Source organism: Arabidopsis thaliana, chromosome 2 (genome assembly GCF_000001735.4).
Source record: "Arabidopsis thaliana chromosome 2, partial sequence".
NCBI lineage: Eukaryota > Viridiplantae > Streptophyta > Magnoliopsida > Brassicales > Brassicaceae > Arabidopsis > Arabidopsis thaliana.
The window spans coordinates 1179635-1196671 of record NC_003071.7 but is presented as its reverse complement, the minus strand read 5'-3'; the positions used below and the strand labels follow the sequence as shown (position 1 = coordinate 1196671).

Genomic DNA, 17037 nt, shown 5'->3' with positions numbered 1-17037 from the left:
ACCACTATCACCGCTACTGTCACCACACCACCACCGCTACCGTTAACGTCACTACTACGGTTATCTCACTTGTTTGGGTTGCCAATGTTGTATTTCATAGGGTATAATTGTTTGGATCAGATCGGTTTAACTCGATCATTTATCATTGTCACTGCAACAATTGTATCGACACAATCACCACCATCAACGTCACTATTAGTGCCACTAGTACCATTGTCGTCATCACCACAACCGCTACCGTTAACACTATCACCGCTATCGTCAACGTCACCACTGCGGTTTACTTTGGTTGCTTGGGTTGCCAATGTTGTATCTCATGGGGTATAGTTTTTTTAGATCAGATCGGTTTAGCTCCATCATTTGTTTGTCGACTGTTCTGTTCGTTCTATACTATTTAGTTTTATTTTATACTATTTTATTGGTGTGTTTTAGACCAATATTATTTACTATTTTAATAATTTGTATCAGATTTCAAAAATTTAAATCATGTTATAAACAGAAAAAAATCTATGTTTTATTAAAAACTATTAGATGATTTAGTTAGTTAATTTTATGAAATTAATCTAACATTCACTTGGGAAAAAATATCATATCATCATTATTTTCTCTCTTCTTCTATTCTTCTTTATTCTCTCGTTATGTGTGTGTTTCACTCGCACGTCCTACACCAAATCAGAAGGAGAAAATAGACTTTTTAAAAACTACTCATGTTACTTACTTAATTTCTCATATTACCATGTTAAAAATTTAATTACTTTTCTCAAAATCGTTATTTCTGCGAAAGACAAAAAAATAGTCAAACTTTTTTTTGTTTTTTTTTTAGTGTCAAACCTTTTGTAATGGTCTTTCTTTTGTGTTGATATATAGTTTTCTAGTTACATCCTTTACACCAATAAAATCTATAGTATTCGATGAATTATCGTTGAGATATTTTTAAAACAATGTTATTCAAAACATATGATTGTTAATCCGTAGAATAGAAAAATGGTCTCGAATTTATAGATAACGAGATCTTTTACTATTTCAATTTATATATATTATTTTCTATTTTTTTTTTGCTGATATGATCAAATATAGCTATTTTCTTTGCTAATATGATCAAAAATATAGCTACTTTCTTTGCTGCCATGATAAAATATAGTTTTGATTCTTCACTTGCTCACATGCCACCTCCATATGGAGAGCTGCGGGATATCATCATCCTTTATTGACTGATCCTAACCAATCAGTGTTAGAAAAACTACGGCTCCTGCTTGATATGGCCCAGACTCAACAAATCAGCAATTTTCAATGTCTTCTCCCATTCTGGCTAATGTGGCGAATATGGAAATGCAGGAATGATCTCGTATTTAATCGCAGATTGATCACTGTGGAGGTTGCTGTAGAACAAGCCAATGGCCATCATCGACTCAAGAAAATGGCTAGAAAACCGGACGATTGCGGAACTCCGGAGAACCGATATTAATCATCATCGATCCTCTAGAGCGAAGTGGACAACACCACAAAGAGGTTGGGTTAAGTGCAACTATGATTCATCTCACCATGAAGGAACAAGTGCGTCTGGTATAGGGTGGATAATCCGCAATTCCTGCGGGACTTTCATGGAATGTGGCATGAGTAAATTCCAAGGACGGGCAACGGTAGAAGAATCGGAATGTACGGCATTGATATGGGCACTTCGGGCATCATGGAACTTAAGCTACAAAAAGGTCGAGTTTGATGGAGATAATCTCAACATAATCCGACTAATCAATAGCAAAGTTGTAACTTCCCGACTACGACATTATCTTGATGAGATCTGGCACTGGCGGTCCATGTTCACAGAGACAAAGTTCACTTTCCACCATAGAGAGCAGAATAAATGTGCAGACATATTGGCCAGACAAGCTCAACGTAGTCTTGATGATGGTTTTTTGTTTCATTCATGTCCTAATTTTCTAGTAACAGTTGTAAACGCTGAACCGGGTTAATAATAAATGTTTTGGAAGGAAAAAAAAAAAAATATATATATATATATATATATATATATATATATGATGGCCCTCACAGTATAATTAACTTTTGGGTGAATTAAAAATTTATACATGCACAACAAATAATTAAGAATCTACACATGAAAACCATTTATTTCGGTAATTTTTTCATCTAGAATCTATATGACAAATATATCCCTATAAGGAGATATGATAAAAATCAGGATAGTTAAGCAGATAATGCATTATCGAGATAATATCGTTAGCGAAATATGGATAGAGTTTGATGTATGGATGAAATGACATGGGGTACAAACCAACTTACTATGTTAATAATATATTTGACTATAAACAAATTCTCAGTTATTGAACCAATGATTAGATTTCAAAGACTGATATATATGCGAAGACGATAACATTATTATTAAAAGGTAACAAAATATTTAGCATGAAGAGCAAAAAAGTTGATTTGCGATTGAATAATCATGTAGAAAAAATACATGCATCAGAATAGTTAGCAGATAATGTATTATCAGGATAATATTGTTAGCAAAATATGGATAGAGGTTTGATGTATGGATGAAAAGACTTAGGATACAAACCTACTTAACATGTTAATAATATACTTGACGATATAAATAAATTACCAGCTATCGAACCAACGATTTGATTTCAAAGATTGTATTATTTATGGGAAGAAGATAACTCTATTATTAAAAAGTATCATAAGCTAGCTAGTCAACATATAATCATGAGTATCAGCCCTGATCTTCTATAATTGCTCTACGGTTTTGGGGAGGACCTTCATTGCTTTCAATGTCGCTGTAAAGAGAGTATATTTGATCTAATAGCAATGATGGTCATTCAGAGCTTTGTGGAGAGACGCACTCAGTGGGATCTATTAAGTAAACACTCTAATATCTAACATTATTCAAATTTGAAAGCCTGAGATCTTTTCCAACGGTTCGTCGGAGAGAGTTAGAGACTTCTAGTTTCAATAAAAATGAGGTTTGTTTTCAACCCTAATTTAGGGATTGATTATCACTCAAGAAACATCTAATTTCAGGTTTAGACCGGTTCAATATAATTTATTTAGTTTGCTTTAGTTGGATTGTGTTATTTTCTATTGATTTGGGTGTGATTTAATGTTCTATAAATTACTTCTTTTTTTTTAACTCTAATCAACTGGTTATGTCGCAATTAGGCAGGAAATGTGAGAGAATTAAGTAATTAACCAAAAACAAGTATATATACATATATATTTTGAAGCATGTCATACATTAGTTTTTTCTATTTTCTTTTCTGTGTTATACATACATTAATCTGTTAATGGACATGTTCTAAGAATTATTAATCATTTTAAAAGAAATAATAAATGAATTAAAGTAATTTATCCAGTATTTAAAATCTCTTACTAATATATATGTGAGAAAAAATCTATACAATTTTCTATTTTTTCATAGAAAAATTCTAAAAAGTTCTAAATCAGATCTTAATTATATTAAAAGTTTCACTGAAACTAAAATCTCACATTTTTTAATATTTCCACGTGGTGCTTCCAAAGTAACTTTACACAAGCTGTCCACCATCTTGAGGTTTTCCTTTTGTGTACAATCTTCTATAAATTTGAGACGAAATCATTTTCTCCTCAAGTCTTCAAAAGAAAAACAAAACTTCAGCAAGCGTCCTTTCACTTTTTTCAATGGCTTATTCTAAAGCTTGTTATAAACTCATCACCACCATTACAATCCTCCTTCTATACTTCACATTTGCCTCTCTTGCCAAAAACGTAGATGTAAGTGAATGCAGAGCTGAATCTGGAGATCCATCATGTCACAACAACAAAGAAGCTAAAAAGCTTAAAATGATTGCAATCCCATCTATCTTAGTGGCGAGCATGATCGGTGTTTCTTTACAGTTCCTTTCTCGTTACATTCCTGCTTTAGGACCCGACCGAGTTATATTTGGGATCATAAAGACTTTAACTTCGGGTGTAATTTTGGCAACCGCTTTTATGCATGTGTTACCGGACTCTTTCGATGATCTCACATCCAAATGTTTGCCTGAAGACCCGTGGAGGAAGTTTCCTTTCACCACTTTCATCGCGATGAACTCGGCTTTTCTCGTTTTAATGATTGCTTTGGTGCACTTACAAGAAAAGGTCAACGATGATAAGACAAGTCAACTTCTTAGGAATAGAGTCATTGCTTTGGTGCACTTACAACTTTGATATATTTATCATTGCTTATGATCTTTAGTTGAAGCTAGAGATCGATTTTTACTAAACTTGTTTTCTCTTACTTGTTAAAAACTAGTTTGGATCTAGGTTTGGAATTTCGAATCATCAAAGACTAAATAATTTAAATGATTGTTTTGGCGCAGACGTCGAAAGTAGCTGGTGTCGTAGTTTCGGTCGTGTTCGGTTTAACGATTGATTGGTTTAACGATGGGGGCTTCAGATAACCAATGTACCATACGATCACTTATCGCAGCGTTTTGTTTCCATGAACTCGCTGAAGGAATGAGACTCGGTGGTCCCATTTTACATGTAAGTCGATAGCTATAATACGCATTGATTTTGTAGTAAAACATATTTATAAGACTTTGTTTGTTATAGGCGGAATTTAAAAGCAAAATGAATTGGAAAATGGTGTTGTCACAATGCAATTTGGGATTGCTTTAGGGATGCAAATACAAAAGATATATGGTGAGACAAGTCCGACAGCGTTGATCTTGATGGGGATGTTGAATGCGTGTTCTGCAGGATTATTGATTGATCTGGCCCTTGTTAATCTCTTGGCTCATGAATTATACGGACCAAAGATACAAGGGAATATGAAACTTCATGTCCTCGGTTATGTTGCTACCTTCATAGGTGCCGCGGGAATGTCTTTGATGGCTAAGTGGGCATAGAACTCTTGAGTTAGACTCATCTTTACTTTTGTCGTTCACTTTAATTTTTCTATCATTGGTACAATAAAATGTTAATTGTATGATTTAGTGCTGATACTGATTATATATATGGCACAAGCCGATCTCTTGGCTCATGAAATTTGTCGGACCAAAAAATACAAGTGAACATGAATGAAGTAATAAAATTAAAAATTAGCAAGTAGAGAGAGACTAAAATAAAACTGAGTGTTATAAAATCCGTAGATCTCTGTGACGCCTACCCGCATATCCACGAGTACGAAGAGAAGCTAGCTAGTCCACATATAATCAGTATCAGCCCTGGTCTTCCGCTACTGTCGGATTTTCGTATTCCCTTCCTCTCACGCTATCATAAGTGTAGTTTTCATTATAGAGCACTATTGGCCGCTCGGAACTTTCTGGTGGAACGCGCTCAGTTGGATCTACCAAGAAAACATTGTATTGTCTAGTAATATCCAACATATGAAGCCAGTGGAAGAATTAGGGGTCACATCTGACTTTATCTGAGACTAGGATCACAAATGCTGGCTCAGGAAAGTTCACAGGAGAGTCCATTGTCCGATAGAATGCATGAACGAATGTAAATTGAGCACTGTATTTTTAGCCATCGAGAGTTGACGTTAGAACGCATTGTGAACCTAATGAACCTAATTCTAATGCGACTTTGACTAGGAAATTATAAATAAAAGTTTAGTAGTTAAGTAGTCAAAGTTATTGATTAATGTCTTGAGAGAGAATTAGTCTAAACTTGTGTTCATGTTCGAGAACGGTTTTTTATGTTGAATTCCTTGTCCAATATTTCCATTAATCATTGATCTTTGAAATACCCTATGGCCCAATATTTTTTATCATATAAGTTTAATCGTTTAGTTTCTTGCATTTTAATTTACAATCCGAAAACCAAACAAACAACCTCTCCAATTTAGCTAAGAACGAGTCTCGGAAATCCTTATAGTATCTTTGGTCCTTGTGGATCGACCCCGTATATACTACCTAGCAGTTAAGTGTATCGAGCAATTACTCGAACAATCACTAAGTTAGGATTAGAGTAGGCTATGAATGTGTCTACGGATGAGAGAGTCTTTCGTGGGTTTACTTAACTTTGTATCTTGGTCCGAGTGGCAATTGGGTTTTGTATAATTGGGCTATTATGGATCCACGAAAAGTGAAATAAGTATATAATGAGCAAAGTTTTTTAGAGAATAAAATTAACATTCAATGGTAATTCGATTCTACAGTTTGTTAACCAAATATATATAGAGAGTTTACGAGGGTATTACTTTAACCGAAATAAATTTGCAACTACAGCATAGAAAAAATAGATTAAACCAAAAAGAAGCTTAGCAACAATATGAAAAGAAAACGGATTATTAAACAAAAATAAATGAAGAAAATCTTCTCACATCGTCGATTCACTGGCATTTTGTGAATCGACGAGTTGCACATTCTTGTCGATTTAATTCTACAGAGTGATGTAGTGTAAAATTTCTAATGATAGATGCGAAGTTATTTGTTTAGATTTGTTGTTTTCTTTTTAATTTATTAATAAAATTAGTAGTTAAATAAAATAAAGGATAAAAAAGCTTAAGAAGGATATTTATAATATCAACCTAAAACCTTTAATTTTATAATAATATTAAATAATTAATTAAAATAAAATAAAACATAACATACAATATTTGAAAATTATCTATATATATCTCGTTGCATCCTGCGAAAACAATATTTATCCTTAAATCTTTGCAAAATGAAGATATGTTTTGTTTTCTTGTCTCTTTTTCCTCTATTCTTTATCGAAATTTTTTATGTTCCTCCGATGACTATTACGGGCATCTCCAACCATGACACCAATTTTAGTATTAGAAATAACACTATATTTGATATAAACTTAGTACTATATTAATTTATTTTGCCAACCATCACACCAAATATCACACTAAATAAACTATTCTCAAATTTTGTATCATTAAATTAAAGAATTCTTTTTATTATTTAATAATTTTTTCATTTATTAATTAATTATCCAAGTTATCCAAAACTTATATATTTATCACATTCACATCAAATCATACACCAAACGAACGATGACCAAGTTGCCGATAAATCATATCCAAAGCCAAAACAAAACATCATGATATGTCCATTTTTTATTGTGTTGGTAGGACAAACGTTACTTTTACTTATTTACATAAATTTCATATACAGGCACTACAAAACTAAAAATATAAAGATATCGTATGTGACGAGAGATTTCGTTTTTTTGTTAAAATCGTATGTGATGAGAGATACGTAGTAAAACAACGAAATGTCAAAACTAATATTTTCGAAATGTTTTTTTTACGTTAAGAGCACATAGTGAATGTATATATTTTTTTTCTTACAAGGTAAAAAGAAGATTGTCGAATAATGCTCAAAACATTTAAAGTTGTTGAATGCGAAAAGCTTCGAAGCAATACCCTACATACATAAAACTCATCAAGGAAAGAAAAAGGTTGAATTTAGAACATTTCAAATATAATAGGTACGGAAACCAATCATATGAATTTTATTGTAAACAAAACATATACCACCATCGAAACAATCAAACGATACGATTATATTGTATGTAGTAACTGATTTCTTGTAAATTATTATATTGATCCATGGCTGATTTCAAATATGAAAAAAAAAAAAATTGACCGAAGAATTCAAAACTTCATATGTAAAATAGTGTTGTTGCCTCTTGGATAGTACACATTATTACATATAGAAGTACAAGTACTATTACACACGAAAAAAAAAATACATCAAAGGAATGTTACGTTAAATTGATGTTGTCTTGTCGAAAGGACGGATATAAAAATGATAACCCCTTACCCACAAATGGGGTCCCATTCAATATCATCGTTTTGTTGCGTCGAAATTTGGTATGATTCTTTGAACTTTTTTGACAACTTTGTACATAACCTGATGATATGATAAAATGGATAATGGAGAAAATGGGTCGTCGATGCCCATATCGCTTTCTTTGCAGCTGTCTTTGGGACCATCACGCTTACGCTTTACCACTTTCTCTTGTCTCTCTTTGTAACACCTATCAAACCTATGGGACAAGGCCAAGCCACTAGGACATTTAAACTATGAATGGTGAAAAATGCAGTGTGTGACGGTTAGGTGATACAACCGCAACATACATATCTAAACATCGGTGTGATACTTTTATGCGGATACTGAATCATACATCAAACGGTCCACTATATATGTCTGGGTTTCATTGTATGAACAATGAACGACCACACCAAAAAGTGAAAGAAGACTAATATTATTTATGGGACAAGGCCAAGCCACAAGGACATACCAAAGAAAAAAACAAGAGAAGGTGATAAAAGGGGCAAAAAAAAAACCAAACAAACAAACAAAGAAGATCACAAAGAGTAGTAAAAGAAATATTTACAAAACAGTTAAAAAAACAAACAAACAAAACCCCTTTTCTTCACCTCGTCGCTTGTCATAAGCCAAACCTTCCAAAAGTAACTACTAGTTTTTTACTACCATAGAACTGAAGAAGAAGTCTTCAGTTTTTTACTCCATACTGTCTCTTTTAACTTCTCGAGTTTTACTTTTTACTATACGACTCTCAAAACTGGCATGAAGTGCCAAGTCTCTGTCTCTTACTCAACGTTGCGGTTTTGCGTTTTGCGAAAGCCGGTCCAAGTAACTCTTGGAACCTCTCGAGGAAGAGAACCCACTCGTCTTCTTTCATGTCTGCTACTTTCACAAAGCTTGCACTCACTGGAAGCTGTTCGTTTGCGCTTTTGTGACCAGACGATGTGTTCTCGGATTTGCCTCTGGTTAAGGGTTTTGGGTTTTTACGTGTCGTGTCACTAAGATGTGTGTTCTTCATTGAAGTGGAAAGCTTTGAAAGAGATGGAGCCTTGTCATGAAAAGCAGCTGAACTAAAAAAACTGTCTTTCATAATGATCATAGGGACAGTATTTTCAGTTTTGTCCTCTTCTTCTTCTTCATCTTCTTCTTCTTCCTTGATGCTTTCTTCAAGCTTCCCGAGCGAAGAACGTCCATTTGAAAAAGGGTTTTTGGTGAAATAGTCATCGGTTAGTTGTATCTTAGAACTGTAGACTGACTCCAAATCATCACAGTCTAGATCAAACTGAAACTCTGCTTCTCCTACTACATCTGACCTTGGAGAGAAAACATCTCGTTCAGTGACTGATCTCTTGGCTTCAATACACACAACCTCCAGTTCACTTGGCTCCTCTTCTCCAGGACGAAATTCCCGAGTCATCATCTCGCCAATCTCGGCAAGACACAGACCATATGCAGAAGCTTCTTTAAGGAAAATAGTACAGAGAACAAGAACCCGAAGACACGCCTCTCTAATCATTGGAAGTTCCCTTCTAAGCATGTCACAGTCTTTCACTGGATCAAGACTTTGTATGTAGTCAACCTCTTCATCAGAGAATGGTAATGATGCCTGAGGCCAATGAATCCACTCAAAATAAGGATCCTCAAGTGTTTCTGGCAGGCAGAGGCCATGGTCTATTGGAATAAGCTCCACTTGACCAAACATACCAACTCCATCGAGCTTCTTCACCAAAAGATTCCCACCATGACGGTCTGTGTTGAAGATCCTTATGTCCAAAATACCAATGCGGTGCACAGAAGTTACAGGGAAGCTTGAAGTACCATGATCACTTGCATCGAAATCATGAGCCACAAACTTCTGGAAAGAAGCAATCTTACTAACCAGCTTCTTCTCCCGAGGCTTGTTCCCCTTCACCCCATCGTTGACATTGAATACAGAATGAGTTATCTTCACAAGAGCAGTTGGAGGGACATTAGCAAAGCGACCATAATCAAGAAGATAAGCAGCAACTTCTCTAAACCCCGTTTCCCCAACTCGCACCGAAGACTTCAATCCAGGTTGCCCAAGGGCTTTCCCAACAAAGCCTTTAGGGTTGTTAGGTGCAAACGGCTCTTCATCCGTCGGCTTGACAATGGCAACACTCTCACCCCTTTTGTTCCTAAAATAGTAAGCACCTCCAAGCCCGCTATGAACAGGAAGCGGTTCAACACCCATCTTCATCGCCTTAACAATGTCCTTAACCATATGTTTAACAATCGAAAAGCAATCCGAATGGCCTAGTATCTCAATAGGACCACTTCGATCTTTCTGTTGCAAATCCCTCCCAGTAGGCGAAAGACAAGGAGTAGACGAGCTTCGATGCATAAAGTTCCGTTTCAGCAGAAGCGGAGAATCGTTCCTCACAGCACTCAAATCATTCGTCAACACCATATCACCATAAGTCAAAGAACTCTCTTCAGTAGGGAAATTAAGAGCAATCTGAAGCCTCCTTTTAACAGTATGAACATTATCACTACGATCCAACTCCATCCCCAAAACACAACCAGTTTCAGTCTGCACGAAAACTCTCCTCCCCGATGATTGCCTCTGTAAATGCTGATGCTTATGATGCTGCTTCCCTTCCATCTTACTAGCTCCAGTAAGAGGAGTCTTGAAAACTGCCACTGCCATTTGTGTCTGAACAGGACTGTCTAAGTTCCTCGACATGAAACAGAAGAAGAAACCAAAAAAGGCTTCTTTTGGTGAACAGAAGAAGCAGTAGCCGAAGAAAGACCTTCTAGACCAGTGCCTAAATCTGAAACCAACACGAGCCGGATATAACAGATACCTAAACCGATCATGAAACGTAGAGAACCACACACACAAGCTTCTTCTATACACAGATAACAGTAGCCACTAATAATAAAAACTCGAGCTTTGTGAATGAATTTGATCCCAATTACTACATCAGGTAAGCCATGATGATTGAACAAATCTGCAAAAGAAAAAAACAGATCTTAAATCTCACTAATCCATCAAATTAAGATCTTGATCGATTCCAGAAATTGAAGAGAAACAAAACTAAGAACAAATCAATGAGCTTTATAGAAAAAGCGTGAAACTCACCGGAAAAGAAGCGAGATCTGAAAAATCAAAACTCAGAAGAAACAATCGTGGAGACGAATTTGGTTTCAATATAAAGACATCATCATCATCATCGTCGTCTTCAAAAGCACAGAAACGCACATGGAAGAGAGGAGAATCTTGAAGAAGAGGCAAGGAATCTGAAGGAGAAGAAGAGAATGAAAAAGAAGAAACTTTCAGTGAAGGAACCACTCTCTGATCCCTAGCCGCCTCTTTTGCTTGCTCTCTGTGTGTGTGTGTGTTGTGTTGTCTCCTTCGTTGATTCACCTCTCAAAGGAACGCTTTTTAACTCTGATCTGAGTCCTCTGGTTAAATCTCTTAACCATGGTTTATTTTCAGCGAACTTGTTTGTTATTGGATTAAATTCTAAAATCTATCCTTATGACACGTCATCGTATTATTTATTATTCCTATAGTTGTTTTTTAGATAACCCTGTTTAATTTTGTTTTCTTTCATTTATTAAACCGGCTAGATTATGATTTTGGTTAAGAATTTTGTAATCGAATCTACTATTTTTATATTTTGGGAAATAAAAAATCTATTTTGAAATGTTATTTTGTCTTCTTCTTTACTACAATTTAAATTATTTCCTCATTTCTTTCGTTATTATTTAATACCTTTGCAGTGGAAATTATAATTGCTCTATTTGCCATTTCATATTTTCTTTGGTTTGAAGTTTTTATTCATTTTATATTATTTTTATCAATAATAATATGAAACTGATAAATCTATGACAAGTGTGAAGCTTTAGTTCCATAGAAGTTTTCTTCAGTTTTTAGTACCTTTTTTTTGTCCACGATTTCGATTATTATATTATTTATTGAATTATGTATAGTTTAGAAAATAACTAAACATTACTTGGAATATAATTATTACACATAATTCAAGGTTACAAAATAATGTGAAATCTATTAATTTATAGTTCATGTTCCCTTAGATATTTTCTATATGAATCACTACGGCAAAGACGTGCGATCTCACCAATAAAGAGTTGAAAAAAATGAAAATATATACCCATTTTATCATAAAGAAAACATTAAAGTTTGTAACATTAAGCGTAAAAAAATAGCATAGTAAATAGAGGCATAAATTGACATATGTAGCGTAAAGTCTCGAAGTAAATAGAGGCATATATTGACAGGTAAAATAGTAAAAAAGAACATGCATCATCGTCCCCATCTTTGGAAGAGTCTAGAACAGGCAAAGAGAACCGTTCGATTATAGATTCTTATGGAATCTTGACCGTCCGATCTGGAAGTGGTACGTGGCAAAGGATGAGAATGCCGACTTGGTTTTAATAGGATGTAGCGATGACATGAAGCTACAAATTGGGCCTTAACAATTTAAAAGCCCATAATTAAAATGAAGTTAAAATTAGCTAGTGACAAGTTAATTAATTACAAATCATAGTTCATATTGTACAAATGATTAGAAATACATTCGACACAAGAAATACACCGACAAGGATATAATTATAAGATAAATTAGCTAAATTTATTTATGTTTACAAAAGATATGATTTTACATATGATTTTTTAAAAATATTTATAACCTTAGTAATACCTGACCAAAAATACTTTGAAATAAGTAAAAATAATAATTATCTAATATTTTTAAAATAATTAGATTAATTAAGATAAAAATATGTATTTTGGGTTAAAAATAAAATAAGAATATTGATAAATCATATCTTAACTTGTTTAAAAGATAACTGAAGAATTAACAATGAATATATATGTAATTATAAAAGTCATAAAAAATAATTTCAATATAATTATGAAGTCCATTAGGTATCGAATGAATAAAGCGACTACGATGGCACTTTTAAGTCCACATGAGTAATAGTGAATCATAATATATAATGAGATTAAACCACTTTGGACATAAAAGATCTTGTCTCCATAATGCACAATTCAGCTTTGAACACTTTTTGACTATTATACTGATTTTTATTTCAGAAAAATAAAGAGAGATTAAGCATAAATTATGATACATGATCCATATCCATGTGCAGCAAGTGTCTTCCCATTAACTCAACTGCTATACATTTATAGGAAACAATTAAATACATGTTATTCTGAAGAAACTCTTTTTTATCACAAATTACTAAATTAGTGAGTCTCCATACTCCAATGACCAATTTTATCATACATATTCAATTTTGCAAATGTTACAAAATCCTATCAGGAAAATTTGGCAAATCAATGAGCTTCTTCATAAGCAAAAATGATTCACTAATCAAAAAATTTGATGAAGAAAACTTGCAGAGAAACAATCTTCTAAACCATCTTATACTCTGTTTCATAGTAATCTAAAGTCATCTGATTGTTACCAGTAGTCACCACAAGAACATTTGCCATCCTGGAAATGATGGTAACGGATCGGATCTCGTATAACGATACTGCGGATTTCAAGCTTCGATGCGAGCTTGCAAAACACATGACAATCCCCACATATTCTCAGATTCTTTCTTATCCTAATGACTTTCTCAATAGGTAATGTCATCAAGCCAAAGGCTAAAGCCAGTTTCTCACTGTGATGTCTAAGTGAATCTTCCATTTGTTCACCTTCAAGATCTTGTAGCACAAAGTTTGTTTCAGGAACATAGCCAATACCAGTGAGTCTATGGATCAATTGGTTCAGCTTCTTACTGACTTCAACTATCTGTGGGTGAGAATTGTCTCCAATTATAAAAGCATGAATCTGTTTGTTTACTTCGATCCAGCTGCATCCAGGTTCTTTCTTGATTCCTCTGTCTCTCATTCGTGTCCGAATTTCTTCAACACTGTCCCATTTCTGAGAGTTTGCGTATATGTTAGACAATAGTGTGTAAGTTCCTGCATCCTCGGGATCGAGTGCTATGACCTTTTTAGCTGCATACTCCGCTAGCACCATGTTTCTTTGAACCCTACAAGCACCAAGCAAAGTTCTCCATGTCACAGCATCTGGCTCACACTCCATTTCATTTAACAGCTTCACTGCATCGTCGAGCTTTCCAGCTTTTCCAAGCAGATCAATCATGCAACCATAATGTTCCCTCACTGGATCGATTCCATAAAGTTTCTTCATTGATCTGAAGTAGTACCAACCATCTTCCAGGAGCCCTGCGTGGCTGCAAGCAAAGAGAACCCCGACAATCGTAATGTAGTTTGGCTTCGTCCCAGAAGATTTCATACGCTCAAACAACTTCAGTGCCTCCTGGCTATAACCATTCTGTGCCAACCCTGAAATCATAGTGCTCCATGTAATCACATCTCTCTCCTTCATCTGGTTGAACACACGGAGAGCATCCTCCAAACTCCCACACTTGCAATACATGTCCACGAGTGCGTTGTTGAGTATCAAGTCTTGGTCATATTTCACGATATGAACATGAGCTTGCATCCCAAGCTCCAACAGAGCCAAACCAGTACAAGCCCTCAATACGCTAGTCAACGTAGCCTGCTCCGCAATGAAACCAGCTCTCTTCATCCTCTTAAAAAGCTCCAAAGCTACATCGCTTCTACTATTCTGAGCAAACCCACCAATGATCGAGTTCCAAACAATCGCATCACCTGTAACCATTTCATCGAAAACCGAAAGAGCATCCTCCGGCTCACCCAGTTTAGCAAACACATCAATCAAAGCACTCCTAACAAAAACATCAGACTCCAACCCCTCCTTAATAATCCCACAATGAAGCATTCTAACATCAGACATACCATTGCAAGATCTCAAAACAGAAGAGTAAGTATACACATTAGGCCTCACATTATCTCTCAACATCAAAACCAAAAGCTCCAAAGCCTTTTGATGAATCTTACACTTAGAATAAGCAGAAATCATCGTAGTCCAAGAAATAACATTCCTTTGAGGCATTTGATCGAACAGTTGGTGAGCATCATTCAAAAGATTGAATTTTACATACATATTGATCAGAACATTAACCAGAAACATCATTGGTCGATGACCATTGAAGTATAAATGACGACAAATGAGATTCCCTTCATGAACAGCTCTATTAGATATACAACACTTGATAAGCTCAGAATAAGTTGCAGAGTCTGCCCAAAGACCATGACTTTGCAATGAATCCATTGCTTTCATAGCTCTGGGAAGGTCTCTCTGGTAACAGAGTCTGGTAAATTCGCTAAGAAGAAGAGTTTGATCTGTGGAGCTGTAAGAACAACGTAACGTGACGACTGGTCTAAAAAGTTTGATCTTTGACATTACTGACTTCATCGTCTCCACTAAAACTATGGAAACAACTTCAAAAATTTCAAATCACTCGCTTATAAATCCATGGTTCAGTAACGAGAAGACTCAGACATTCGATTTTTCCGGTTTACTTCAGTTCTGGTTAAGGAGATTTTGTGCTTTGGCACAACGAGATTTGAGAACGAAGTTAGGTAAGTGTCCATGATGTTCCAAATTGTTTAAATTGAACATATATGTTTCCAACATCACACCAGAGAGTTAGATGAAATACTCTCTAAATCGCCAAGTTAAACTAATAGAGAGACATATTCTTTGAGAAGAAAGTCTTTAGACAGCCTCTGCAGTAACGAACGGGTTAGCGATTTCTTCGGTGCCATCGGTTGGTGAGACAAGCATCACCGCTGTTCCACGGCAAACCTAAAAACAAGACAAACCATCATGATTTAGCATCTAAACTATGGAACTCCATTACAAATAACACGATGCTAGAAGAAACAATGATATTATTTGCACTAAACAGGATTACACTTATAGTAATGAAAAAAGAAGGTAAATGAATCATACAATCAAACCAAGGCGTCTTGTCTGATCCGTAGTCTTCAAAGGATCATCATGATCTGATCAAAACATAACACAAGGGTCATAAAACTGAGTTAGATCTATGGAAATATGATCCCACTTCTAGTTTCAAAATCTAGCTAAGAGAATGAAATCATCCCATTCATATCACCAACATAACATGATTAAGCAATCAAACAGTCTCTTCTAATCAAAATTTCCATATATCTTCCAATGGCATCATGGAGACATCTGTATGAACCAGAGTAATAAACTTCATAGCAATACAGAGATTCGTTTACTAAGAGGCGGATTCCACTAGAGAATTGTAGCCTAACAAGATCAATGCAGTAGATATAGGTAAGATAAAAGATACCTCGAACGAACTCGACTGCTTCATCAAGAACAAGATTAAGCAATTGGTCATAGCCTTTAAGAGTTCCAGTCACTGCAAGCAAAAAACATAGCAACTATCAAACAAATCTCAGAGAAAACATTAGAAAGAATCATCATCTTTGGAGCATAATGAGAGAAACACTTGTTTTATTACCTTGTCTACCACCAGTGAGCTTAACTTGCACACCCTTATCTACAAACTTGGCCAAATCTAAAACCGTTTCTTTTCTTCCAGACTGTGAATAACAAACACTCGCTTAAGAATTAACTCGACTCATATAACAATGATACTTTGCTACTTCAATTTAGGTTAAACTTTACCATGTTAGAGCAGAGTCTTCGACAATTCCCTAAACAAAAACCCTAAAGATCTGCAAAAAACGGAAATCAAATTGGTTCAGAATAGAGTTGATGATTAAAAATTAGGGTTTGCAATTCTTTGGCCCCAAGTGGATTCGGAAAATGTGTGAATTCGGAAATCAACAAGTGGATGAAGAAACCTCACCGGAAAAGCAAAGATCAAAGTGACGGCGTGGAGAGTTAACCCAGAAACTCAGGCGAAGCAATCGGAGAATCTCACAAGGAGTCGCGTGAAATCAGAGTCAGTCAAATAGTCGCAGCTTCCTAGTGACGCTTTTTGTTTTTTAACTCTGATCTCGTAAAGGACTCTGGTTTAAATCCCTAACCATGGTTACCATATTATTTGAACTGAACCGTAAATTGAACCATAAACCGATAACTAAACATTAAATTGTTAACTAAACCCGAAATAAAATTGGAAGGGGATATTAGTTAGGAATTAATAAAATCGTAATACAATTGTTCAGTTAGCTAAGAAGAATAAACATCATCTGAATAGAAATTACAATAAAGACAACTAAATTTAGCATTGTCATTATACTCCTTACTTTTAATCTAATAAAATAGATGTTTAAAAAACAAGATAACTGGTAAACACAAAGCAAATTTACCACAACGGCACAACCTATTAAAAA

At 34.9% G+C, this 17037-nt stretch overlaps 3 protein-coding genes, 1 long non-coding RNA gene and 2 pseudogenes across 8 annotated transcripts; 3 read left to right on the top strand and 3 right to left on the bottom strand.

The window, feature by feature from the left end:
• The first annotated feature begins 1072 nt into the window (after positions 1 to 1072).
• AT2G03910 lies at positions 1073 to 1970 on the top strand (annotated as a pseudogene). The gene has a single exon.
• A 1705-nt stretch (positions 1971 to 3675) lies between these two features.
• On the top strand, positions 3676 to 4886 carry AT2G03900 (annotated as a pseudogene). The gene has a single exon.
• A 240-nt stretch (positions 4887 to 5126) lies between these two features.
• AT2G04595 lies at positions 5127 to 5409 on the top strand. The gene has a single exon (NR_140019.1). It is a non-coding gene; the product is annotated as an other RNA (long non-coding RNA).
• A 2581-nt stretch (positions 5410 to 7990) lies between these two features.
• PI4K GAMMA 7 (phosphoinositide 4-kinase gamma 7) lies at positions 7991 to 11214 on the bottom strand. Of its 2 annotated transcripts, NM_201684.1 has the most exons (3): positions 10873 to 11147; positions 10174 to 10741; positions 8127 to 9813 (listed from the first exon to the last, which is right to left on the bottom strand). In NM_201684.1, exons 2-3 carry the CDS (start codon positions 10471 to 10473, stop codon positions 8521 to 8523), a joined length of 1593 nt encoding a protein of 530 aa, NP_973413.1. In that variant the 5' UTR covers positions 10474 to 10741; positions 10873 to 11147; the 3' UTR covers positions 8127 to 8520. The 2 variants fall into 2 exon arrangements, with proteins under 2 accessions (NP_565307.1, NP_973413.1); NM_126434.4 differs by having other exon boundaries at positions 7991 to 10741; positions 10873 to 11214.
• A 1754-nt stretch (positions 11215 to 12968) lies between these two features.
• Positions 12969 to 15160, bottom strand: REME1 (Pentatricopeptide repeat (PPR) superfamily protein). Its single transcript, NM_126433.4, has one exon. It carries the CDS (start codon positions 15110 to 15112, stop codon positions 13220 to 13222), a length of 1893 nt encoding a protein of 630 aa, NP_178481.1. The 5' UTR covers positions 15113 to 15160; the 3' UTR covers positions 12969 to 13219.
• On the bottom strand, positions 15160 to 16701 carry EMB2816 (Small nuclear ribonucleoprotein family protein). 2 transcript variants are annotated; one of them, NM_179600.3, is made up of 6 exons: positions 16548 to 16701; positions 16364 to 16413; positions 16197 to 16278; positions 16023 to 16094; positions 15653 to 15705; positions 15160 to 15505 (listed from the first exon to the last, which is right to left on the bottom strand). In NM_179600.3, the coding sequence occupies exons 2-6, from the start codon at positions 16364 to 16366 to the stop codon at positions 15416 to 15418; spliced, it is 300 nt and encodes a 99-aa protein (NP_849931.1). In that variant the 5' UTR covers positions 16367 to 16413; positions 16548 to 16701; the 3' UTR covers positions 15160 to 15415. The 2 variants fall into 2 exon arrangements, with proteins under 2 accessions (NP_849931.1, NP_178480.1); NM_126432.3 differs by lacking the exon at positions 16548 to 16701 and having other exon boundaries at positions 15235 to 15505; positions 16364 to 16455.
• Between the last annotated feature and the right edge of the window lie 336 nt (positions 16702 to 17037).